The following is a 26,344-nucleotide window of genomic DNA, read 5'->3' as shown; positions in this document are numbered from 1 at the left end:
AGCACCCAAGCTCAGTGGTTAGGGCACCAGCCACATACACCAGGGCTGGTGGGTTCAAACCCAGCCCGGGCCTGCTAAACAACAATGACAACTACTACAACAACAACAACAAAAAAAAAGCTGGGTATTCTGACAGGTGTCTGTAGTCCCAGCTACTTGGGAAGCTGAGGCAAGAGAATCGCTTAAGCCCAAGAGTTTGAGGTTGCTGTGAGCTGTGACGTCACAGCACTCTACCAAAGCAATATAGTAAGGCTTTGTCTCAAAAATAAATAAATAAGGGCAGTGCCTATGGCTCGGTGGGTAGGGCGCATGCCCCATAAACTGAGGGTGGTGGGTTCGAACCTCACCCTGGCCAGCTAAAACAGCAGTGGCAACTGCAATAAAAATAGCCGGGTGTATAGCTGGGCGTTGTGGCGGGCTCCTGTAGTCCCAGCTACTCGGGAGGCTGAGGCAAGAGAATCGCTTAAGCCCAGGAGTTGGAGGTTGCTGTGAGCTGTGTGATGCCATGGCACTCTACCGAGGGCCATAAAGTGCAACTCTGTCTCTACAAAAAAAAAAAAAATAGCCTGGTGTTGTGGTGGGAGCCTGTAGTCCCAGCTACTTGGTAGGCTGAGCCAAGAGTTGAAGGTTGCAGTGAGCTATGACGCCACAGCACTCTGACAGCTTGACTCTGTCTCAAATAAAAATAAATAAATAAATAAATAAATAAAAATGCTCTGCCTGGTGAAACCTCTGCTGTATATCCAGGAAAGTAAGATAGTCTGACCTTTAGAAAGAGCCAGAAGTCATTTGTGTTAATCTGGGAAGCAAGGGACAAGCTTCATACAGGAACACTATTTTGGGTACAAAAACACAAGGTGTAGCTCTAAACACCACCTTTCCCAAAACTCTTGTGGAGGCTGGGACAATTTTGCAATAGTTCTAAAGATAGTTCAAAGTTCCCTTGGGGTTCTGGGACAGAGCCAGATATGGCACCCTCTGACCTAGGGGTTGGTGAAACTTTTTAGACTTTTAGGTGATGCTATCAAATTTTGGAGAGGAAGTCTTAGAAACCCAGGGAATGTGTTTAATATGCTGATTCCAGGCCCCAGGCTTAGCGATGCTGATTCTAGTGGCCAGGGGAGGAGGCCTATGACTTTGCTTTTTCAGCTGACTCCCCAGTGATTGTGAGACACTTGTTTGGAGGCCCGCATCAGCCAGACTTTAACTGAGTGCACTAAAACCAAAAGTCTTCCAGCTTTGTGGTCACACCTCACAGGTACCAGATAAAGCTGCAGAGGCAGCAACCAGGTCAGGGACCAGTCACCTCCCCCACCTCAGAGCAGACAGCAATCAGCTAATTGCAGTGCTAGCACCAAGCATTATGGTTCATGATAAGATGGTTATCTCCTGAGGTGTGGATGTCTTGGCCAGTGAGTGTTGTTACTAGGACATTAACACCTCTAATAACTGATGAGGGAAGAAGAGGAGGTAGATGGCCTTGGGTATAGAATATTTTGGAAGCCATCCAGAAAGGGAGGCAGGGCTGACTGGGTTTGCTTGTCTCTCTTCCTCTAAAACCCACAGGATGAAGCAATGAGTGAAGGGCCTGGGAGTTGGGGTTGTTAAGTGTCACTGATAAAAGACAAAGGCCTTTCACAGTGAAAAGCCACAGAGGCTGCAGAGCCCAGCGCCTGGCTTTGGGGGAGGCTCTGTGTTTCCAACATTACCAAGGCCACCTTCTTCCTTCCCTACTTTGCTACTAGAGCCTTCTGGGTGGAAGAGAAGCTCTGGGGTGTGAGGCCAGGCCCTGGCATAGAAACAGGCTTTTTTGGTGGGAAAAGGGATCAGAGCCCTGAGAGGCACACCCTCTTGGCAATTTCCGCAGGCCACCAATTGCAAACTGGAGGTCAACAGCCTAGTTGCAAAACCCATTCAGTAAGTCCGTAGCCAGCATCTTCAGAAAACAAAGATCTGAATGTCCTACTAACAGTAAATACTCAGTCATAAAAGTTCTGATTCTGTTTTCTCTCTAAATAAGTGCGTGTCTGCTTGGTGGGTCACAATGGCAAGTTTGAAAGCCACAGTCCTGGACATGCCTAGTTTGTTTTTTTTTTAGAGACAGAGTCTCATTTTGTCGCCCTCAGTAGAGTGCTGTGGCGTTACAGCTCATAGCAACCTCCAGCTCTTGGGCTTAGGCGATTCTCTTGAATCAGCCTCCGAGTAGCTGGGACTACAGGAGCCCACCACAACGTCCGGCTATTTTTTTGTTGCAGTTTGGCCAGAGCCAGGTTCGAACCCGCCACCCTCATATATGGGGCCAGCGCCCTACTCACTGAGCCACAGGTGCCACCCAACATGACTAGTTTTGTAAGCTGTGGGCTGCTGGCTGCCCTGTGCTTCTGAAACCCTCCTGACCCACCTTTGTAGCCTGCTCTAAGCACAGCCCACCAACCTCTAGAAAGAACATCTTGCCAAGTAGGCCAGGTGGAGGGATGGGAATGGATGTGGGGTAGGGTGGCCTAGCAGTACCCAGCCCTCCCCCAGACTCTGTCCCCAGTCCCTCAGCCCAGAGTGACACTGGCAACTCATCTATCCCTTCTTGTTACAGACATGAAGATGACTGTGCTTGCCCAATAAGTCATTTGTAGGACCTCCCAGCCCAGGCCGCTGGGCACATCCTGCAGCTCTGTGCACCCCAGGCCCCTGTGCATGGGTCTTGCGTCCGTGTTCTGTGGCTATGGCTTACAGCAGCACCCTGCTCCCACATGCACAAAACCACACAGGCTGCTGGTCTGTGGCTCTGCCCAGCAGGAAAACAGCAGCCTGTTCTCCAGCCACAGGTGCCATGGAGTGCACACAAAGCTGGAGACTTCTGAGCCACCACCCACCACCCGTTGTCGCAGCCAGACCCTGCTGGCCATCCCAGGCCCAGGAGGGCCCAGACTAGGAGGTGTCAGGCTGGAGGACGCTGCAGGTGGGGTTTTTACACAGGAAGGAAGAACAAGCCGAGGTGGGGGAGGAAGCCAAGGAAGGGCGGAAATGACTGTAATGTCAGCACCCAGAGGCAGACGGGGGAGGCCACCCCGCCCCGCCCCATCCTCCAGTCTTGACCTTTGTTGGATGAGGAAACATCCAATCTGTACCCTGACAACCACCATACCCAGAAAAAGGAAAAACCGCTTCCGAGAGAGTGGGGGGTGATTTAGCACACAGGCCCCTACACACACCCCCACAAAACTATAGTCCCTTCAAAGAGGAAATGCTACACGGGCTAAAGTCTGGCAAAAAGAAATCTGGGGAGGCACAGATAAGAAGCATCTGGGAACCCCAAATGCCTCTCTCTCAAGCAGCCACCAGCCAGACCAACGAGGGACAGCAGGGACAGTGGAGGGAACTGCCTCATTCATGTCTGCCAGGCAGGCAGGGCGGGCCCCAGAAGGGAGTTGAGGCCACAGGAGGTGCCAGGAGCTTACGTTACTGATCTGGTCCTGGGTCTTCTTGATTCTCTGCAGCTCAGGTGTGTCTGCCACCACACTGAAGCCTTTCCCCTTGTTCTTCTCAAACTCCTCCTTGTAGCGTACCTGGAGAACCCGAGAGGGAGGGAAGAGGGACTGGAGTCAAGCTGGGAGCAGAAAGGGCCTCATCTGAAGCAGCAATCAATCAGGAGAACACCCCCGACCAGAAACCCCCAACTCCATGCAAAAGCCTTAGTCAGAAAGTGTCAGACTAATAATAATGGCCATTAATACTTCTTCAGTGTTTTCTGAGTGGTGGGCACAGTGCCAAAGGCCACACACACACACATACATACACAGAGACTTGGTATTATTAGCTCTATTTTATAGATAAGGAAACTGAATCACAGAGAAGCCAAGTCCCCTGCTCAAGGTTATAGAGCTTTAGCAGCAAATGTCAAGAGCCACCAGGATGCAAACCCTCACGTGCCTGACTCCTGACATTTCCCTGCCAGCCCATCCTGCCTAAAAGCTTATAGAAGAAGGTTCTCTCCAGCACTCCTAAGGCCCAGTCCTCACCCTCACCCTCACCCTAGCCAGAATATGGCCCTATCCACTGAGGACCAGCTGAATGAGGGCTGTGCCAAATGACAAATTGGTGCCCAGCAAGGAGAGCGGTGTGACAAACTCACGGAAGGCTCAATCAATGACTCTTTGACAGGCCCTGTGGCTTAAAGGAGTTTGCAAGGCTGACTTCCGAGGTCACTGCCTCAGGAGGGGAAGACACTGGATGGGTCAGATGGTGCTTCAGAACAGGGTTCCAATATCCGGGAAGAACCCTACCCTCCCACCACAGTACTAGAGGGACTCAAGTCAGATGTCCGAAAGGACTTCCCTGACACTGACTACAGGAATTGAAACATGAGGAACAGCTTGTCCTCCCCTGGGGCTGTTTAAAGCACAGAATGAGGCTGGGAAATACTCATGGGACAGGCAACTGTTCCTTTGCTTCCAGAGACCTCACTGTCCACCTCAGCAGCCATCTGTTCCAGACCCACCAGCTGCTTGGATTTCCTCCACAGGGGCTGCACTGTGGAGGAAACAGGTCAGCCTAGGACACAGGGCCTAAGACCTTGGATGTTTCCAGGATGACAAACCCAGGCAGCTTCCAGGCAGAGTCATCTGGCTGCAGCACTGAGCTGCACCCCACACCAAGTGACAACACACACAGATGCAGCCACAGCCACACCTGTCATGTCCTCTGCACATCTCCAGGGTCCCTGTTTGTCCCCTGGAGCCCCAGTCACCCACCTGTGGAGTTCAGTTCTTCTTCCTTCTTTACTATAATCCAGGTTAAAGAGAAAGGCCTGAATGTGTTAGTTAGTCCCCATTAGACCTGAAATTAATGCAGTGGATAGAAGCACCAGGCCACCCTTAGGTCCAAAACCTGCTCTTCCAAGAAGCCCTGGGCCAGCATGGTGCCTGTTAGTGGGAGCTCTCTGGGAAGGGGCATCCGTGGAGGTAAGGCACTCAGAAAAATGTGGCTCCAGGTTAGCGCAGGGGCTGATGCCTATACTCCTAGCACTCTGGAAGGCTGTGGTGGGAGGATTGCTTGAGCTCAGGAGCATAAGACCAACCTGAGCAAGAGTGAGACCCCATCTCTATTAAAAATAGAAAAAAACGGGCGGCGCCTGTGGCTCAAGGAGTAGGGCACCAGTCCCATATGCTGGAGGTGGTGGGTTCAAATCCAGCCCCGGCCAAAAACACACAAAAAAAATTTAAAAAAAAAAAAAAATAGAAAAAAACTAGCCGGGCATCATGGCAGGCACCTATAGCCCCAGCTACTCAGGAAGCTGACGCAAGAGGATTGCTCAAACCCAAAGAGTTTGAGATTGCTGCAAGCTACGACGCCATGGTACTCTACCCAGGGAAACAGAGTAAGACTCTGTCTCAAAAAAAGAAAAAGAAAAACGTGGCTCCAAACCCAGAAGCCCTGAGTCAAAGGCCCCTGGCCTTAGTTTCCTCATCTGTAAAGCAGGTTGTTATAGAGATCAGTTAAAATATGGGGAGAAGATTTCCTATCACCCAGACAGAACTGGTGCTAACATACCCTCAGTCTCCCACTTGCTGAGTGATCTGGAGCCAATGACTTAATCTCAAGCCTCAGTTTCCATATCTGTAAACTGGGGATCCTAATACCAGTCATGTCAATAAATGATGCAGTCAGTGCCTCTAACTGGGCAATTGCATTGTGGAGCGCTCAGTAGGGCTCAGTACACACTAATGAAAGTGCTTTGTCCATGTTAGAGTGCGAACACCAGTCCTCCACTCCTTCCTTTGCTTCCTGGCTTTGCAAGGGTCAGGCCCTTAATCCAGAGAAATAATCGCCATGGCGACAACACAGGACAACAGCTGGTTCCCAGGCTCAGGAACTGCCTCCCCCTCCCTTTCGGGGCAGGATAATTATTTCACTCCTAACACAGGAGACCCAGGAGGATGGGGTTTGGGGTGGGGAGGGGAGTAGGGCTGAGAAAAGAGGGAGCCTGGGCTTGCCACCACTTTGCTGTGTGACTCTAAGCCAGTCAGTTCCCTGTGACCATTTTTACTCATCTCCAGACCCTGAATATGGAGAATCAAAGTGGAGAAGATTCTCTGAGACCTTTGGGTGCTGGGAAGGGCAGCAAAAGTGGGGGGTGGAGTGTCAGGAGTGTTGGAGGCTGCAGCCTGGAGCCCCTCCCCCACCAAGCGGGAACGCTCGCCCTCACTGTCTGGGATGGTGCACCAGGGTATAATGGGGGTCCCTGTAGAGGGAAGGACCTGCTGAGGTCACTCTACCCAGTTGTCCATTGGGTCAGCAACCCAGCACTTTGGCCAGATGACTCCATCCCGGGGAGACGCCTGGGCGTTCTATCCTGGAAACTCCTACAACAGGGCCAGGACTGACGCCAGAGGCTCCTGACACCCATCTGTGAAACTGTGTTTTTTATGTACGCTTTTGGTTCTTCTCCCTGGATCTATCTTGTTCACTATTTATTCCAGCAAACAGTAGGTACAAATCAATGTTTTTTGTTTTTTGTTTTTTTTTTGTAGAGACAGAGTCTCACTTTATGGCCCTCAGTAGAGTGCCATGGCATCACACAGCTCACAGCAACCTCCAACTCCTGGGCTTAAGCGATTCTCTTGCCTCAGCCTCCCGAGTAGCTGGGACTACAGGCGCCCGCCACAACGCCCGGCTATTTTGTGGTTGCAATTCAGCCGGGGCCGGGTTTGAACCCGCCACCCTCGGTATATGGGGCCGGCGCCACAGGCGCCGCCCCAAATCAATGACTGAGCCACAGGCGCCGCCCCAAATCAATGTTTTGAATGCAGATACATAATCTCCAAACAAACAAGGCAACAGAATTTGGAAAATAACTGCTTGGATGACCCAATGTAAGAAGATCATGACTTAAAAAAAATTTGTTGAGCAAAATATAATACCAACAATTTCCAGATCATGTGCCGAATCAACTGTGTGCTGGCCCCGTATACTATGTAACCCATCCTCTTTTTTATTTTTCTTTCTTTTTTTTTTTTTGGTAGAGACAGAGTCTCACTTTATCACCCTTGGTAGAGTGCCGTGGCATCACACAGCTCACAGCAACCACCAACTCCTGGGCTTAGGCGATTCTCTTGCCTCAGCCTCCCGAGTAGCTGGGCCTACAGGCGCCCACCACAACGCCCGGCTATTTTTTGGTTGCAGTTTGGCCGGGTCCGGATTTGAACCCGCCACCCTTGGTATATGGGGCCAGCACCCTAACCACTGAGTCACAGGCGCCGCCCCCCCACCCATCCTCTTTTAACAAAGAATAAACCAAGTTTTATTGCAGTTTGGCCGGGGCTGGGTTTGAACCCGCCACCCTCAGCATATGGGGCCGGCGCCCTACTCACTGAGCCACAGGCGCCGCCCATAAACCAAGTTTTAAATTTGACACACAGGCTAGGCGTGATGGCTCATGCCTATAATACTGACACTCAGCCTCTGGGAGGCTGAGTCAGGAGGATCATTTCCCTCAGGGGTTTCAGACCAGCCTCAATAAGAGTGAGACCTTGTCTCTACTAAAAATAGAAAAATTAGCTGGGCGTGGTGGTGCATGCCTATAGTCCCAGCTACCTGGGAGGCTGAGGAAGGAGGATCACTTGAGCCTAGGAGTTTGAGGTTGCTGCGAGCTAGGCTGATACCTTGACACTCTAGTCTGGAGCAACAGAGTGAGACTCTGTCTCAAAAAAAATAAGTAAATGAAAAAATAAAAATAGGGTGGCTCTGTGCCTCAGTGAGTAGGGCGCCGGCCCCATATACCGAGGGTGGCGGGCTCAAACCCAGCCCCGGCCAAACTGCAACAAAAAAATAGCCAGGTGTTGTGGCAGCACCTGTAGTCCCAGCGACTTGGGAGGCTGAGGCAAGAGATCGCCTAAACCCAGGAGTTGGAGGTTGCTGTGAGCTGTGATGCCATAGCACTCTACCGAGGGTGATAAAATGAGACTCTGTCGGGCGGCGCCTGTGGCTCAGTGAGTAGGGCGCCAGCCTCATATGCCAAGGGTGGCGGGTTCAAACCCAGCCCCGGCCAAACTGCAACAGAAAAAAAAATAGCCGGGCGTTGTGGCAGGTGCCTGTAGTCCCAGCTGCTCGGGAGGCTGAGGCAAGAGAATCGCGTAAGCCCAAGAGTTAGAGGTTGCTGTGAGCCGTGTGACGCCACGGCACTCTACCCGAGGGCGGTACAGTGAGACTCTGTCTCTACAAAAAAAAAAAAAAAAAAAAGTGAGACTCTGTCTCTAAAAAAAAAAGAAAAAATTAAATAAAAATAAATAAATAAATAAGTTAGACACAAACAGATGGGAGAAGAACTAATGAAAAAGGCCAGGACTGGAAGCAATGGCCAAAAGTGATCGTGTCCATTCCTTGCTTCATGCCCAAGTTCCATTTCCTCTCTTTGCAGGAGAATAAGAAGAGCCAACATTAACTGAGTGCTGACTCCATGCCAGAAAACATGAAGTAGCATACACTAACATCCTCACAACAACCTCTGGACTGCAGTAATCCCCATTTTTCAGATGAAGGCACAGTGGCACAGAATGTTTAATAACTTGCCTGAGGTCACACATCTGGGATTTGACCTTAGGCCAGCTAGTTCAGGTGGGAGGGCTTGCTGCTTGCCGTGTTGGTCACAAGATCCAAGAAAAGAACAGAAACCCTGCCCAGGGCACAGTGTAGGGCTCTCACTGGACTCTCCCTTCCTCTCTGTGGCATTTCCCACAGTAGCATGAACGAGACGGTGAAGGAAAAAAACAGTCTTCCGGCACTTCTCCCTGGGGTTGGGCCACACTGATATCTCCAGCTCAGTCCCACCCCAAAGCTGCTACCTCTACTCAGCCTGGGGGTCAGGTAGGGGAGCAGCAGGGCCCAGCTACTAGCTCCCAGCCTCAGCCAGGCCTGGGCAAGACCACCCAGAGGGTCATTTCTGGATAGCTCTGTGTTCCCTCCCCTGCAGGGGAGGCTGCTCCAAGTGTCCCAGACACACAAAGTACCACTTTGGGGACTAATATAGAAATGGGAAAACAAAGTTGAAATAGAACGGGCAGCTTCCAGAAACAGAGAAGGACTGAGACACCCCACAGCAGGCCCAGAGGCACTGAAAAGAGACCAGCTGACACCCTGGTGGGGTGGTGCTAGGTAGGCAGAAGAGGCTCCCACTTCCCTTCCTGACAGCCTACTAGCCCTGCCCCGACTGTGGCTACAGGAACCAGAACATGTCAGGCCCCAGCCTGGCCAGCTCAGCCCTTCCAAACCTCAGGCCCAGCCCCCAGCTTGAGGTAACTGGGTTTGCTGTCCCCATTTTGCTGGTGAGGAAAAAAAAACTAAGAGGTAAAAACAGTTAGGAGAGGCCAGCCTCAGACCACACAGCTGGTGGGTGGTAGAAAGGAGACAGAACAAACCCCAAAGAGGACAGCACATTTTCCTCTGCCTCCTCAACTCTGAGCCCTCACCACCAAGGACCCCAACCTCAGGGGACAGAGCTGTGCCCTCACCTCACGCCCCCCACAGCACACACAGAGTAAGCTCCCAACTGTCTGCTCCTGCTCACCCGCCCAGCTCCACGTCCCTTACGATGGGACTGAAAGCCTTACCAGAATCACCAGGACGGTCAGAATGCAGATTCTTTTTTTTTTTTTGTAGAGACAGAGTCTCACTTTATGGCCCTCGGTAGAGTGCCGTGGCCTCACACAGCTCACAGCAACCTCCAACTCCTGGGCTTAAGTGATTCTCCTGCCTCAGCCTCCCGAGTAGCTGGGACTACAGGCGCCCGCCACAACGCCCGGCTATTTTTTGGTTGCAGTTTGGCCAGGGCCGGGTTTGAACCCGCCACCCTCGGTATATGGGGCCGGCGCCTTACCGACTGAGCCACAGGTGCCGCCCCAGAATGCAGATTCTTGAGCCTCACACAGGGCTGCCAACCCAGAGCCCCTTGAATGAGACCTAGGAACCTGCATTCCAACAAGTCCCTAATAACTGTTGGGTAGGAACACATAGCTGGATGCCATGGCAGTTATCCAGCATGGCAGCATTATCAAGAGCAAAGGCTTCTGGGACCAGATCCGCTGGGCTTGAAATCTGCCTGTCACTGGGCTCTGGTGGAGTGGTGCAGCCTTGCTAAACCTCAGTGTCCCCATCTGCGCAATGGGGATAAGAGATCCTCCTTTATCAAGTGAATACGAGGACTAAATAAGGTCAGGTAGAAGGATGGTCATATGGAGATACACACACACCACACAGAGATACACGGCCTGGCTCGGAGAACTTCATGAAGAGTAACTGCCATTCTCACAAACTCCTAGAGACCTGCAGAAGAGCAGCAGGCTGAGCCCCTGGGGAGCAGACGAGTCTCTAAATCCTGCCTGTGCGGCTGGGCCCCTGGGGAGCAGAGGAGCACCTGCTACTGGGGAGGGGAGGGTAGGAGGTGGTACTTCCTCCTACAGACCCCACCCTTTGGAGATCAGGTTTCAAGGGTAAAAAGAGCCGCAGTCATGCTTTTGTGGGACTGAGAAAGGCTGGGGGTTGAATTTCTCCTCCTGAGAGCAGGGGTGTGTGTGTGTGTGTATGTCACCAAAGACCTGCCGTCTGCTCCCGGCACCTGCTCCCCAGGTCCCTCTCACCCCCTCCACCTCTGGTTGTCAGGGGCCTTCCATAGGCTCGAGAGACATCTCTGAGCCCTCTCCCTGTCTGCTGGACCATCTGGCCCCCTCAGCTGGCTGAGTGCTGCTGTGCATGTGGCCCCCCCCAGGAACTGTAGCTTCTGTGCTACAGGAAAAAAGGGTGGCAGGTATGAGCCATTGCTCCCTTACTCTGTGGAACACTCAGGAGGCCCCAGCCTGAGCCACACCAGGGCTGCATGTGGTCAAGGTCACCGCATGTGGGAATGGAAAGACCACAGCCCAAATCCTGGAACCTCACTCACTCACCACGAGTCAACAGGCAAAGCCCTGGGCCTCTCTCAGCATCAGCCCCTCATCTCGGACACAAGGGTAGCAGGTCTTCTCCCCACCCCCTAGAGTCAAGTCGAGGCTAAACGAGGCCAAGTAACTAAAAGCATTTGCTGAGCTACAAAAGGTCTCAGCAGCATAAGGGATTATCATGTTCATTATTAAGGTAGAGATTGGTTTTCATGGGAGTCAATGGAAAACTGGAAAGAACTTAAGTCTCTGGGTTAGACCAACCTGCACTCACAGCAGTCTGTGTCTGCTTTCTCTGCACAGGGCTGTCATGAGGATGAAACGAGCACTCAATACATTAGCTATAAACACTGTTACCACCTCTCCTGCTACCTGCATGATCTTAGCAAGTCCCTTGATTTTACCTCATCTGTGCAATGCAAGAAACTGGTAGGGTTGCTGGGAGGACTACAGGAGAGAAAGCTTGGGAAGCCAACACAGGGCGGAGCTGGTTCTCCCTGATGGGACCCAGGGGGTCATGTTAAGAATGGGCGACAAGCCCCCTCCAGAGGGATCAGCAAAGATCCCACTGTGGCCGAGGTGGAGCCTCTGCTGGCCCTAGGCCTTCCTGGCCCTAGGCCCCTGCCCACTTGGTAAATTCCCCTCCTTGCATTCTCAGTTAATCTTTTAATCCTTGCTGCTGCACCACCCCACCCACCCCAGGCAAAGTTTGGCCCAGAAGCCCTCCCAACCCCCAGGCAGGGTTACTGTTCTGGTCTCAAGGATCCAGACTCTTGGCTTACTCCTCAGTATCCGCTAAACACTCAGTTCTTGGCTGGGTGTGTTAGCCTCTTGGGAGGCCAAGGTGGAAGGATTAGTTGAGGACAAGAGTTCAAGACCAGCCTGAGGGCTCATGCCTGTAATCCTAGCACTCTGGGAGGCTGAGGAAGGTGGATAGCTTGAGCTCACTAGTTCCAGACAAGCCTGAGCAAAAGTTCGCTAAAGGTGGCACCCCAAACAGGGACCAGAGTACAGGGCAGTAGGTGCACACAGGTTAGGGACTCCCCTTGAGAACAAAGAAGTGAAACTGCAGCAAGTAATTTTTTTTTTTCAGGGTAATCATCCTGGGGAGTAATAAATTATGGGACAGGGCGGCGTCTGTGGCTCAAAGGAGTAGGGCACTGGCCCCACATGCCAGAGGTGGCGTGTTCAAACCCAGCCTGGCCAAAATTGCAAAAAAAATATAAATTATGGGACAGTCAGACTCAAAGGAGCAAGAACTCTTTACTCAAATGCTTAAATCTATGTTAAAAACCAGGGGCTGTAGGACAGCACCTGTGGCTCAGTAAGTAGGGCGCCAGCCCCATATACCGAGGGTGGCAGATTCGAACCCAGCCCCGGCCATACTGCAACAATAAACAGCCAGGCATTGTGGCAGGCGCCTGTAGTCCCAGCTACTGGGGAGGCTGAGACAAGAGAATCACCTAAGTCCAAGAGCTGGAGGTTTCTGTGACACCAGGCACTCTACCAAGGGTGACAGAGTGAAACTCTATCTCTTAAAAAAAGAAAAAAAAAAAAGACCAGCCTGGGTGATACAAGACCCCAGCCATACGAAAAATTTAAAAATTGGGCCGGGAGCGGTGACTCACACCCATAATCCTAGCACTCTGGGAGGCCGAGGTGGGTGGATTGCCTGGGCTCAGGAGTTCAATACCAGTCTGAGCAAAAGCAAGACTCCGTCTCTAGGCTCGGCACCCGTAGCACAGTGGTTACAGTGCTAGCCACATACACCAAGGCTAGTGGGTTTGAACCCAACATGGGCCAGCTAAACAACAATGACAAGTGAAACAAAAAATAGCCAGGCATTGTGTCGGGCGCCTGTAGTCCCAGCTACTTGGGAGGCTGAGGCAAGGAAATCACTTAAGCCCAAGAGTGTGAGGTTGCTGTGAGCTGTGATGCCACAGCACTCTATCCAGGGGAACATAGTGAGACTATTAAGACTCTGGGCTTGGCGCCCATAGGTCAGTGGTTAGGATGCCAGCCACATACACTGAGGCTGGCGGGTTCAAACCCAGCCCGGGCCTGCCAAACAACAACAACTACAACAACAAATAGGCAGACATTGTGGCAGGTGCCTGTAGTCCCAGCTACTTGGGAGGCTGAGGCAAGAGAATCGCTTAAGCCCAAGAGTTTGAGGTTGTTGTGAGCTGTGACACCACAGCACTCTACTGAGGGCAACATAGTGAAACTCTGTCTCAAAAAAAAAAAAAGACTCTGCCTCTACTAAAAATACAAAAACTAGCTGGATGTTGTGATGGGCTCCTATAGTCCCAGCTACTTGGGAGGTTCACTCAAGAGGATTGCTTAAGCCCAAGAGTTTGAGGTTGCTGTAAGCTATGATACCATAGCATTCTACCCAGGGTAACAGAGAGACTCTGTCGCAAACAAAACAAAACAAAATTAAAAAATTAGCTGTCAATGGTGGCAGGTGTCTGAAGTCCTAGTTATTTGGGAAGCTGAGGTAGGAGGATCACTTGAACTCAGGAGTTTGAGGTTGCAGTGAGCTACGATGATACCACTGAACTTTAGCCTAGGTGACAGAGCTAGACTCTGTCTTTAAAAGAAAAAAAAAAAAAAGATCAAGTTCTCACTGGGCCAAGAACCTGTCCCCTTGCCCTCTAACAGGCACAGAAGGTTTGGGGCAAGGCTACTGAAGGTGAGCAGTATAACCTCAGACAGGCATGAGCCTGAGCCTGAGAGGTGAGCTCCCAGGTCTGCCCCAAGCCCTCCTTTGCGGGTGGGTACGAATGCAGAGGAAGGAGGGGAGAGCAGGCGGGCCTGGGGGGGAGGAGGCGGGCCTGGGGGGCCCCCAGAGCACACAGAAAGGGGCAGGCACTCACACCTCTCCAGCCTACTTTATGTAGCAAGCGGGGCATGCTCTCCCCTACTCTTTTGATAAAGTCGAGATATATGAAGTAACTGGGGTTGAGGGCAGAGAGCCAAAGCTAGCGCTAGGATTTCAGCACCTTGGCCTTGTAGAGTACCACAGGAGGAAGGAGTCCTTGCCAAACCGGGGCGTTACAACAGCCTCCCCTCCCCACGGGGCCACAGCACCCGCTGCCCGCCTCACCTGACTCTGGAGCTCACTCTGTTGCTTGAGGCGAAGGTTTTCCGGGGTGTCAGCCACCATAGTGAAGGACTGCTTAGGGTAGTGTCTGCAGGACAGAAAAAAGAGCGGGGTCACTCTAGGGAGAGGGCTTCTCACCAAGCTCTGGCTTTCTCCTAGGAACTTACTCTCATACCTGGGCAGCCCTGCCCCAGTGTTGGCAACAGGACCACGGTGCCCATTGCCAAGGCTGAGTGGAGGCAAGCGTTTCTCAGACTTTGCCTGGGCTGGCTGACCTGGGAAGACACAGCAGGCCCAAGCAGCCAGCAAGCCATGTAGAATTACCCTGAGCCAAAGGAAGGCTACTGGGATACTCTCTGAGGATTTCAAATCACCCTTGAGGATACTCCATGCCTTAAAATCTACCACAAAGGGAAGTTGAAGTCACTGGGCCAGACAGGGGAGAAGATGGGCATGAGGTTAGGACTACGCTTTCAGCTAATAACAGAAATGGAGACCAGCCAAGCAGAGGAAGGACAAGAGGGAAACAGGAGGGGACGCCTATCCACGAGGGCTTCCTGGAGGAAGTGGTGAGAGATGCTCACAGCCATTACAAGTGGTATTTCAAAGAGCTAATAAGATCCATCTTAATGGGCGGGTAGGCAGGAAGACCAGCTTGAGGCCAAAATGGAGGTCACCTGTGGTAACGGGTAAGACTATAGGTTGAGCATCCCTTATCCAAAATGTTTAGGACTAGAAGTGTTTGAGATTCTGGATTTGATTCAGATTTTGGAAGACATACATAACGAGACATTTTGGGAAAGGAACTCAAGTCTAAACACAAAATTCAAGGCCAGGCACGGTGCCTCACATCTGTAATCCTAGCACTTTGGAAAGCCAAGGCAGGTGGATTGACTGAGCTCACAGGTTCGAGAACAGCCTGAGCAAGTGGGAGATCCCCATCTCTAAAAAATAGCCAGACATTGTGGTGGATACCTATAGTCCCAGCTACTCAGGAGGCTGAGACAAGAGAATCACTTGAGCCCAAGAGTTTGAGGTTGCTGTAAGCTATGATGCCACAGCACTCTACTGAGGGCAACATAGTCTGCCTCAAAAAAAAATTTCTTTTTTTGTACATGAAACTAAGTTTTGGCTGCTCTTTGCAACCTGTCACATGAGGTCAGCTGTGGAATTTTCCACTTGTGTCAGGTAAACACTCAAAATTTTTGGAGCTTGGAGCACTTCAATTTCAGATTAGGGATGCTCAGCCCACAAATAACAGTGACTGTTTGCCCTTGTGCTAAGGGCTTATGGGCCTTAGTTTATCAAGCTCTCATAGCCCCCTATGTGACTAGTATTGTCAGGGTCTCCCTTTGACAGATGAGAGAATGGAGGCCTGACAGATTGAACAATGTGGCCAAGGCACACAGCCAGATTTGTACCCAATAGCTTCCAAGCCCAGCACATGAAACTAAACTGCCTGATCTCCAGGTATGGGATAGACCGGTGTGTCCTGACTCCCAGCAAGAGGGCTATCTTGGAGGCAAGCAGAAGTCTGGCCAACCCACAAAGCCAATCCTGCACCTACTTCTAGGACAGTCCAGTCCCACCCCCACATTACAGAAGAGAAGTGCCCAGCCCTTCTCACTTGGCAGTCTTCACGATTAACTTACTTATTTATTTATTTATTTATTTATTTTTGTAGAGACAGAGTCTCACTTTATGGCCCTCGGTAGAGTGCCGTGGCCTCACACAGCTCACAGCAACCTGCAACTCCTGGGCTTAAGTGATTCTCTTGCCTCAGCCTCCCGAATAGCTGGGACTACAGGCGCCCGCCACAACGCCCGGCTGTTTTTTGGTTGCAGTTTGGTCGGGGCCGGGTTTGAACCCGCCACTCTCGGTATATGGGGCCGGCGCCTTACCAACTAAGCCACAGGCGCTGCCCAATTAACTTACTTATTACATCGGTATATTATCATCTCTCCCCACTACTTCCCCATGAGAAGAGGGATTTTTATTTTTTTTAGTCTCCTACTCATTCATTTCTCTCAAGTTCCTAGAATAGTAGCTGGTGCTGAATAAATATCTGTTGAATAAACAAATGTCACACCAGGCATTAAAGCTGTGTGGGGACTAGAATTTGGGCCTCTTCTATCCCCCAGGTCATCACGATCCCCCACCAAACCAGCTGTAAGAGAGGCAGCCCTGAGTCCTGGCAGCCGGTATCCATATACTAGCATGAGAAATAGCTGGGGGCGGTGCCTGTGGCTCAAGGAGTAGGGCGCCGGTCCCATATGCCGGAGGTGGCAGGTTCAAAGCCAGCCCCAGCCAAAAGCCACGAGAGAAAAAAAAAAAAAAAAAAGAGAAATAGCTGGGGGTCTGCATGGGCCCCAATTCTTTTGAGGACTGGAGTGTATTTTTTTTCAAGTAGGAGCCTGAAGTCGGGCCATTTTTAGCTCTGGGTGGCCAACCACATCCTACCACATCCATGACCATGGCAGATCCCTGACTCACACGCTGCCCCTGGGTAAGAGGTAGACCACCTCCTGGGACCTCCTTCCAAGCATGTCCCACCTGGTTGGCAGAGAAGCCCAAGAGCTAGACATGAGCTGCCCATCTATCTGGCACGTTCTCCAGCTACCCACACCACCCTGAGCCCTATAAAAACACACTTTTCCTCTGGGCTACCTTGTGAAGGGCAGGATACAGGTTGGAGAACTCAACCAAGTGGGAGGTATGCCTAGAAAGGGCACATTAACTGGGCTTTGGTCCTGCCACTGCCTTACAAGGTTTTGACCTTGGCAAATCCTTTTCCCTTTTGTCTAGCGTCACTGTCCCAGCCCCAGTGATTCTGGCAGTGCCCTGTCTCCAGCCCCCATAGGATGCCAGGGTGCTGGGTCCTGGCCACCCAGGTCAGCCCAGGCTCACAGCTACCTAGGAGGAGGAGGGAATCAGATAAGGAAAAGCAAACACAGATGCCTACAGCTGGCAACAGACACGGCCCATGATGAACCCAGGGCTAAGACTAGGGTCTGGTCCCCGCAGCAAGGAGCTCCCTTCAGAATTCCTGGGGAAAGGAAGATCAACTGGGAGTCTGTTCCTGGAGACCAAAAAGAGTAGAGGGACTGAAATAAGATCTCTAGCAGAACTGTTGGCCCTGAGGCCTATGAGGGAGGGCTTCAGAGACCATCTTCCCCCCAAACAAAAGCCATGGGGTAAGGGCTACAGCTAAGAGGACATCTGTAAGTACAGACAGGTGCAGGCAGCAGGTGGAGGGGTCCCCCAGGCAGCTCTGGCCCAGAACATGATCAATTCTGAGGAGATGGCTCTGGTTAGCATTTAGTGGGGAAGTGGAGGCAGGCTGGGGGACCGGGGCCAGAGTGGCTGACAGGCTCTGCAAACACGTCTTCAGGAGCCAGTCTGCAAACACTAGGGTTTCCTATTTGCTGGAATGTACAAAGATAAAATGGAGAGCCAGCTCCCATGGCCCAAGAATGGTCAGACAGGTGCCCCAGCCACTCCATAGTCCTGAGGCCCCTACACACACGGTGCTGTGCCTCCCACTCAGTGAATACATAGGCCCCTCAGTGACGGGCATCTCCGAGCCACCAAGGCCAGCAGGTCCACATGTGGCAGCTGCATTCATGCTATGTTCACACACCTCCTACTATGTCCCTCTGCTCCGTCACCCCACACCCACCGGGAGGTCTGAGAGCCCCTCCAACATGCAGTATAAGTGCTTCAGTTGGCACTGGCAGGTACTTCATCCTCTCTTTGGAACCACCAGTACCCCCGGATCTCAGGCTCCCACAGTCAGACCACTAATCCCATCAGAAGGGAAGAAGGAATGAACCAGCCTAGACGTTGACTCAGCTTAACTTGGCAAGGGGAGGGGGAGGGTTTTAATCCTGCATCAGATTAACTAGATTAAAGAGGGCTCCAGAACCTTCGATTTCCTACCCCAGCCCCCTAAGCCCAACCCCAGCAGAGGAAGGAGGCAGACATGCAGCATGGGCTATATTCCTCCTGCTGGGTCAACCCTGTCCCCTCCTCACAGCCCCCAGCCCTGGCGAGACAACCCTGCCTATCCCTCCCCCTGCTCAGTGAGCTTCAGGTTCCCATGGCAACCTCATCTTCAGCTGCAGGCAGGAGAGCAGTGAGAGCAGAGAGGGAGAGGGAGGGAGAGAGAGAGGGAGAGAGGGAGGGAAAGAAAGGGAGAGAGGTCTACGGGGGTGAGGGAAGAGACACAGTCAGCAGTGGGGTTCTCAACTAAGGAAGAGCCCAGGAGGGCAAAGCCAGGAGACTGTCTGCAGGATCCCTGCAGACAATTTAGGTAAGAAGACAGGAGCCATGGGTTTGTTTCTAGAGGGAGGGCATGAGAATGGCAGTACTGTGCCCTTCCCCCTAACATGACTGGCTATGAAGAGGGCTCCAACTGGTTTGACCTCCTTCCAGAAACAATTTTTTGGAATTCTACCTTCTCCCTTCCACTCTATCCCCAAGCTGAAGCTCCCTGACCCACTACGCTCAGATCCCAATAGGGACAAATGGACGTGTGTGGGATAGATGGATGTGTGTGTCCCAATGTGGGGGCTAAGTCAAACAAGGGGCCACCCGTCCCAGCTAGTGACACCTCTGAAACCCAGGGCCCACCACAAACTGGGGGCATAGTGAGGGAACAAGGGGCAGGGTGAGGTACGGAACAGAGTCCAGAGTACAGCTGCTCTTTGTCCCTCCGTGGGCTGGTCTGGGCCTGGCCCCTGGTTAATCATTCCAAATCATCAGACTCGGCAAATGTCTCTCCGCACCCTCCTCCCTGCTATCCGCTCTGAGGTGGGGGGAATGGAGCCAGGCCACTAGGATAGGATGCAGGGGAGGGTGGCAGGGGAAGGGACCCAGCATCCATGAGGCAAAAACCAGGAAAATGCCTCTCTTAGTCAAAAAGAAGTGGGTGAGAATAGTGACCAGGCAATGCAATCAGTCTGCTATTGGGGCAGCCTAGACCTTCAGGAGAATTTGTAGGCACACAAAGCCACATCCTTTGTGTTTCTAGAAGGGAGGTCCCTATGTGCCATGCACATTCTCTCTTGAAACCTGTTACAAGGCTTTGGGATGGAGAAGGCAGGCATTATCATTGTGCCTGTTTTATAGATGAAGAAACTGAGGCTGAATGTCAAGGGCAAAGACCTTGTCCAACACTCTCTCATAACCACAGCTGCCCGGCCAGCTCAGGGCAGGCTGACACCTCTCTGCCAAGTAGACCCCATCCACTCAGGGCACTAGGCGAAGATGTGCCTGACAGGGTGGGAGCAGTCCAAACCCAACCTGTTTCCAAGATGGGCCACGATGACAGACTCTGCAGTTTCTCAGCCACTTCAATTAGGACCTGTTTATTCCTCAGCACTTTTCATGAGGCCAGATAATGACTTGTGGGGATCCAGGGGAAGTGGCCTCTGTCCCAGAAGATGGGTTATCTCTTAGGACCTCTGAGTCACCTTCCTGCTTGGAGGGACTACAAGGGCAAGGAGGGTGCCGAGAGGCTACAAAGTTTATAGGTTCACGGGTGACAAGGACAGCTTGTAGGACACCAGCCTCACTCCCCTGTCCTGCCATTAGCTACATTGCAGGGGCAGAACAAGAAGAGACCAGAGATCCCAAAAGCCCAGCTTCCCCTTTCTACATGTAACCTCACCTCTTCCAGGCTTGGACCCCTTCAAAAACCACAGCTTTGTGTTCAAGGAGGAGCAAAAATACATCAACTAAAGCAACAAGGCGCTTTTGGTTTTACCAAAAGGGAAAGAAAAAAAAAAAACCAGCCCCCACATCCTGCCTCTGGAAAGAGCTGCCCCTGCTGGGAACACTGCCCATGAAGGGAGGGGCCCTCCCAACTAACCCAGTTTCTCACCCATCCTGAGGCCTAAGGGGCTGCTGAAGTGGTGGGGATAAGAAGCAACAAGGAGGCATTGTTTGACCAGGAGGAAAAAGAGCAGTCAGAAAGATCAAGGCTAGACTTGAGGAAGAACTTAGTCCTCAAGCCTGCACCTGCCCCTGCTGGCAATACATAAAGAGAAATGATTCTGCCAAATTAAGTAAGACATGAAAATGCTAGGCCTCAGTTTCCTCATCTGTAAAATGGGGGTGTTAAGAGGCACCAGCATCCCTGAGGTTCCTTAAGGCCCTGACATCTCTAAGCATAGGGATTTGGCAATGACAGGGGTGAGGAGGCTGCATTTGTCCACTTTGGCTACCCACGTGCACTTGCCCTTCCCACCCCAGACATATATACACACCCCTTCCCCCCACCACCCCTGGTACTATCCCCAGCTCCCTCAGAGATCTGATCCTACTTCTCCCAGTCAGAGGCAGAGAGCTCTGGGATTCTCAGTGCTGGATTTGCCGGCCACTGTCCCACCTCTGAAAAGCAGCTGGGATTACAGGCTATTAAGTACCCACCCCATTCTAGCACAGATGCCACCCCACCCCCATCTGAGGCCTGGGGGAAAGGGTAGGAACAGAGTCCCTGGTTCTCTACAATCAGGGACCATTCCACTCTCCTCAGCCCTTCACCCCACAGTTCAAGTAAACTGGAGAACGGACCCTGCAAAGCTGCAGTCAATGAAAAGGGGAAAGGTGCCACTGCATCCCCTTTCCCTTCCCCAACCTCTACCCATCGCCACTTGACCCAACCCCACCTCCTGTCCTCCTGTCCTGTCCACAGCTCTCCAAGGAGGAAGCCCCCAAGGAAGCAGGAACAGCCTGGTTTCTCCCCATCCCCACCCTCAGTCCTGACCTTCAGGCTCCTAGACTATTTGCATGGAGGCAAAGAAACAGGTTTCTATTAAGCCAGGGCAGAACCAGATCTGCCCCACTTTTGGAAAATTCAGTTTACAAAATAAATAACTTAAGGCATAAATATTTCTCTAACTAACACTGCAGGCTCAGCCACCCACCTAGAAGCTTGGAGAGTGAATTCGATTAGGTGGCGATTCACAGTTCTTCCTCCACTGCCGGCTACTGTGCAAAAGCAGACGTGTTGGCTCTACCTTGCCCAGCAATTCCAGCGTGGCTGCAGCCCTGAATGTGAGAACACTGCACAGCTCATTCAGACGGCTCCCCGGCCCCCTTCCCCAACCCCAGCACCAGAATATCTGCATATATACTGGGCACGTGTGTAACTACATGGACATGGAGGTCCACCGCACCAGGAAGGGTGGCTGTGACCTCTGGCCTGTGTTCTCTCCCTTACCTCACCCCGAAATAAGCCTAATGCAAGGAGAGAAACAGGATGAAGCAGGTGATGCTACAGAGAAGAAAGCCAGCCTGTGGTCCACAAAGCCAGGCCAGAACAGAGATGGGAGAAAGCTATTCCCTAGAAGCCCCAAGATTCAGGAACCTGACTGTCACTTAAGGATGAGGCCAGAGGCAGGAAGAAAACAAGAGAGAATGACAGTGAACATCCAGCACAGTGCCTGGCACATAGCAGGTGCCCAGTAAATACTCTTGGGTCTAGAATCCAGCATCCTTACATAGGAATTTTTAAACATGGGGAATCCAAGGCTTAGACAGGTCCAGAGAGCACTCTCTGTAGGTGAGACCCACATCTGGTTCATCCCCAAATCCCCCTGTCTGGCTTACTGGCCTGACTATCAATCCTTACCCTGGGCAAGGTGCTACTACAGCTAGAGGGAAAGACAGCTTGGTCACAGAGCCCCAACATCTTCTCCCTCACAGGGTCTACCCCAGGAAACACCCCAGCTGGGCCAAAGGTCAACTGGATATGGCAGAGGCCATGGCTGTAAAGGCAGAAGAGGAAACGGCCAGAGGCTAACCTGGTTCCTTTCCCTGGAGGCCAGGAGAGACAGGGGAACCTCTGCCTCTGTAGGATGGAAGCACCATCAGCATCCAGAAGAGGGAGGCTTCTTCTTCTGCCTCTCCTGGACTGCCCTGGCCCCTCTAGGCACCCCATGACCCCACTTGCTACAGTTTCTCCAGAGAAGAGTGAGTAAAGTAAGCTCAAACTTTAGTCCTCAGCTGAGAAAATGCAGAGAAAACAAGGACAAGCCTCTGATTTTTCTCTAACTCCCAATGCTCACTGAATTCTAGGCTACCAGAGTTTTCAGGAAGAGACGTTAAAAGGCATGGAGCCCTTGCTACCCACCAGTATCTGGCTCAGCCAGACTTCTGTCTGGTGGGAAGGAGGCTTAGAATCTAGCCTGGAATGGTCTAGCAATCAAGGGGTTAAAGGCCCTGGCTTCTCTGAACCCCACCCCACTCCCCAAAGGAGGGAGGAAGTGGCAGAGAACCAGGGCTTGTGTGAGCCCTTAAGAATTTGAAGAATGTCCCATTCCCTTGGGTGGGTGGGAGGGGTTGGTGAGGGGGGTGGGAGAGGAACAGTGGAAATTAATGGAAGAGAAGCTGCAGCTGAAGCAGGTCAAAGGCCAGGGGCCAGGGGCCAGGGGCCAGGGGCCAGGACGGAACCGTCACCCTTCCTCTGCCACCCCCAGAAACCTGCCCAGCACCCAATCCTTACGGAAGGGGCAACCTTCAAGTTGCTTCCTGGGTTTGAGACTGTATCAGGAATCTGTTTTCCCTGCACCTGGCACAGGTTAGCATCTAACCTGCTGCGGGGTGGGCAGTAAGTGTCTGCTGAATAATCAAACCCCCAAAGAGACAGGGCTGTAGAACTAGCAGGCCAGGCGGCGGCTGTGGCTCAAGGAGTAGGGCGCCGGTCCCATATGCCGGAGGTGGCGGGTTCAAACCCAGCCCCGGCCAAAAAAAAGAACTAGCAGGCCAAGTGGGGAAAGAGAATCCTTCAAAGGTATAACCCTAACTTTTTTAAAACCCTAACTTTTTAAAAACAAGTCCCAAAAGTCCCTTCCTGGATGAACTCTGGCTGCAAAGAGCCTCCTGAATGAGAATTAAAACACAGAAATTGGACAAGTCAGATCCTAAATTTATCTGAATACCAATGTTGCCACTTGCAAGTGCCTTAACCTTCTGAAGCCCCCCACTCACAGCAGCCGTGAGGTCCCTAACATTGAGTTCTAAGTTCCCACTTGCTACAAGGAGAACTTCAAGATGTCAATGCCTCCCTCTGGAACTGCATGGGATGGGATGGGGTACCCCACTGATACCGGAATTTCGCTCTTCAGTAGGTTCGAGGAATGAACCCACAGACCACAGATCAGTGGCAAGACAGGATTTTTATTAGACAGAAAGGAATACAGAAATAAAAGGCACCAGAGCTTCTGGAAGGGGGAAAGAATTAACTGGGAAGTCTCTATGTGGGCTCTTTTCTTTATTTAGGGGTGTATCAGGTCTTGAGAATCACACTTGGCCAGGACTTGGTAGGCGGAAAATCATCTTTTCAAAGTTAATGAGTGCATTAACAAATGAATGTAGTTCTTCCTCTGCTAGGGAAAGGTTATCAGGTCCTTTACAGTTTTTGTCTCTGAGAAGGGATTAGGGTGCGTGCTCCCTACTCAAGGTGGAACCTCCCAAAAAACCATCTCAGGCTGCTTTGTTCATGACCTTATTAGAGCCTGAAAAAGGCAGTCTTTTGTGCCTGGAAAGGGGGTCTGATTTCTGAGCTCACCTGGTCCTAGAGAATAGGGGGCTCCCTGTCCAGCCCTGAGTGGTGGAATCCTGTATCACCATCTCTATACCGCCTGCCTAACCCCACTTCCAGTGAGCCAAGCTGCAGGTCCCAGAGCAAAAGAATAGAGCCAACCTACTATACCCGCAAACAATATCTCTGCAGCACCCTTTACCAGGCAGGGAAGTCTGCCTGGGCCAGGCTACGCCCTCTATGCTGGAGCCAGAGTTCCAGAGAGTTTTCTTGAAAGCACAACTGGAGGAAGGGGCCCCCACAACCCAGGAAGCCCAAGTGAGCAAAGGAAACGGTCAATTGCTGTTTCAGGGAGAGGAAAGAGGGAAAGTAAAGGGGAGAACAAAGCCACCAACCCCAAACACCACTGAGCACAAACAGGCAGGTCACAAACTCTCCAGGGTCCACGCTGGATCCCTCTCTTGCAGCGGGGTATGGTGGAAAGAACAAGCTCACTTTGCCACCCAGAGACTGGTACAGCTAGCTTCTCAATAACCATGTGATCTTGAGACAGTCCCTTCCCTTCCCCATGCCTCAGTTTCCTCATCTGTCAAATGGGCACAATAACAGCCCTTGCTTTATCCAGCAGATACAAAAAGAAACTATGGGGCAGCGCCCGTGGCTCAGTGAGCAGGGCGCCAGCCCCATATACCGGGGGTGGCGGGTTCAAACCCAGCCCCGGCCAAACTGCAACAAAAAAAATAGCCAGGCGTTGTGGCGGGCGCCTGTAGTCCCAGCTACTCGGGAGGCTGAGGCAAGAGAATCGCTTAAGCCCAGGAGTTAGAGGTTGCTGTGAGCTGTGTGATGCCACGGCACTCTACCCGAGGTCAATAAAGTGAGACTCTGTCTCTACAAAAAAAAAAAAAAAAAAGAAACTATGATTATCAAGCAGGGGGTGGAAGTGCTTGGCAATGTCACCTTGGGTAGTGTCACCATGTAATTAGCAGAAAGGAAAGAAGAACTCGGTCAGGTGGGAACCCAGGTGCCCACCCAGCCCCTGCCCAGAGCAGGACTCACGCATTGCAGTAGGGCTTCTTCTCATAACCCTTGTAGTTCTTCATGTTCAGTGTCATCTTGCAGGTCTCGCAATGGAAGCATGCTTTATGCCAAAACTGGGGGTGGAGACAGAAGGAGAACATCAATCAGACACCAGGACTGCAGGAAGGGCGCTCAGGCTCTAGGAAGGGGCACTCAGAAGTGTTCCCTTCAAGGGACTGTGCTAGGCCCACAACTATGGGGAGAACACAGAATCACCCCAGGAGAGCTGGTGGTATGTCAGGTCATGGGGGCTTCTCAGGTCACAGGCTCTGGCAACAGATAAAACGTTTGAACTGACTGAGGAGGAGAGGGGCAGGCAGGAAGGACAGGTGAGGAAGAGCTCAGTTATATAGCAGGGCAGCAGCCCCCAGGTCAGCTCGACCTCCCACGGATGACTCCTCTGGCCCAGAGCTGGAGAGGCCTCATTGCTCATGCAAAGCTGCGCTGGGTTGCCAAAAAGAAGCTGCTATGGGGCGGCGCCTGTGGCTCAAGGAGTAGGGCACCGGCCCCATATACAGGGGGTGGCAGGTTCAAGCCCGGCCCCGACCAAAACTGAAAAAAAAAAAAAAAAAAAAAGAAGAAGAAGCGCTGAACATGAAGGGGCAGCTCCTCTAGCCTCCAAGACCACAGAAGTCGAAGGCCTAGCCCCCATGCACATAGCTCCAGAACCCAGGTATCCCCAACACATAACAGCCTCATATGAGCTTTGGGTGATGCTTCCGTGCCGATACCGCCCACTTCCTGTGGAATCCCTGGCTAGAGAAGTGGGGAGGGTGCCCCAGGCTCTGCCACCACACCCAACCCTTTCTGCCCTTCCCTCATCCTTCTCCTACCCCAGCCAGAGGGTAGGAGAGTGCCCGGCAGCTGGTCTCCCCCCAGGTACTGAGAAGCTCTGCTTCATAGCCTTAGAGGGGGACCTCCCATAATAGACATCAAAGTTCCACCCCACTAACTGTATGACCTTGGGCAGAGCCCTGCACTTGGGCAGAGCCCACTTCCTTGTCTGTTGAATGGATGTAGTAACACCTACCCTTCTAGGACTATTGAGAATGGATGTAGTAACACCTACCCTTCTAGGACTGTTGAGGATTCAGGAGAAATCGCCTGCAATGCCCATGGCCCACTCAGCACCTCTGAGGAGTACTCACAGGCTCGGTGCAGGCCCGGCAGGCATGAACCTCCCCCAAGGGGCTCAACAGTTGACAAAAAAGGTTGTTGAGTGCTGGAGATAAGGTGGGGCCTCACTGTGCTCAACCACAGCTCCAACTCATTGAGGCATGTGAGAATGAGGGACAGGTACAATTCTAGCAAAGCCCAGGGACCTGGAACTGAGCCACCAGGACCAATCCAGGGTAGCAAGGTGGTCAACAGAGGGGGCACAATAGAAAGTGACAAGGGAAGGAGAAAGGATGCAGAGGTGACTCAATCCCTGAGAAGTGTGAATGCTCAAACTCATGCAGAGGTGACATCAATGACCCCCTGGCAACCCAGGATGTGCTCCCCGACACCTCCACTCTGCAATCACCACCAACTAGGGGTCTGCTGCCAAGACTCCAGAATCCAAGCCGCCTGAGTGACCAGCTGGCCTGTCCCTGCCCCATTTCTTAGCAGTCAAGAGAGACATTCTTGAGCCCCAAAGAAGTCCAAAGAAGGGCTGGGGAAATGTAGCAAGAGCCTAGCTACAGGGCT

General features: G+C 52.1%; 1 protein-coding gene across 1 annotated transcript in view; it reads right to left on the bottom strand.

Moving 5' to 3' along the window:
- Window positions 1-26,344, bottom strand: part of LASP1 (LIM and SH3 protein 1) — a 51,614-nt gene that overhangs the window by 19,358 nt on the left and 5,912 nt on the right. The window contains exons 3-5 of the mRNA XM_053569413.1: window positions 24,635-24,729; window positions 14,035-14,119; window positions 3,456-3,563 (exon numbers count right to left, since the gene is read on the bottom strand). Coding sequence (XP_053425388.1) covers window positions 3,456-3,563; window positions 14,035-14,119; window positions 24,635-24,729 — 288 coding nt within the window. The remainder of the gene's footprint in view (window positions 1-3,455; window positions 3,564-14,034; window positions 14,120-24,634; window positions 24,730-26,344) is intronic.

The sequence above is a fragment of the Nycticebus coucang genome, chromosome 18, assembly GCF_027406575.1.
Source record: "Nycticebus coucang isolate mNycCou1 chromosome 18, mNycCou1.pri, whole genome shotgun sequence".
NCBI lineage: Eukaryota > Metazoa > Chordata > Mammalia > Primates > Lorisidae > Nycticebus > Nycticebus coucang.
Note: the sequence above shows the minus strand (reverse complement) of the source record. Positions and strands in the feature narration are given on the sequence as shown.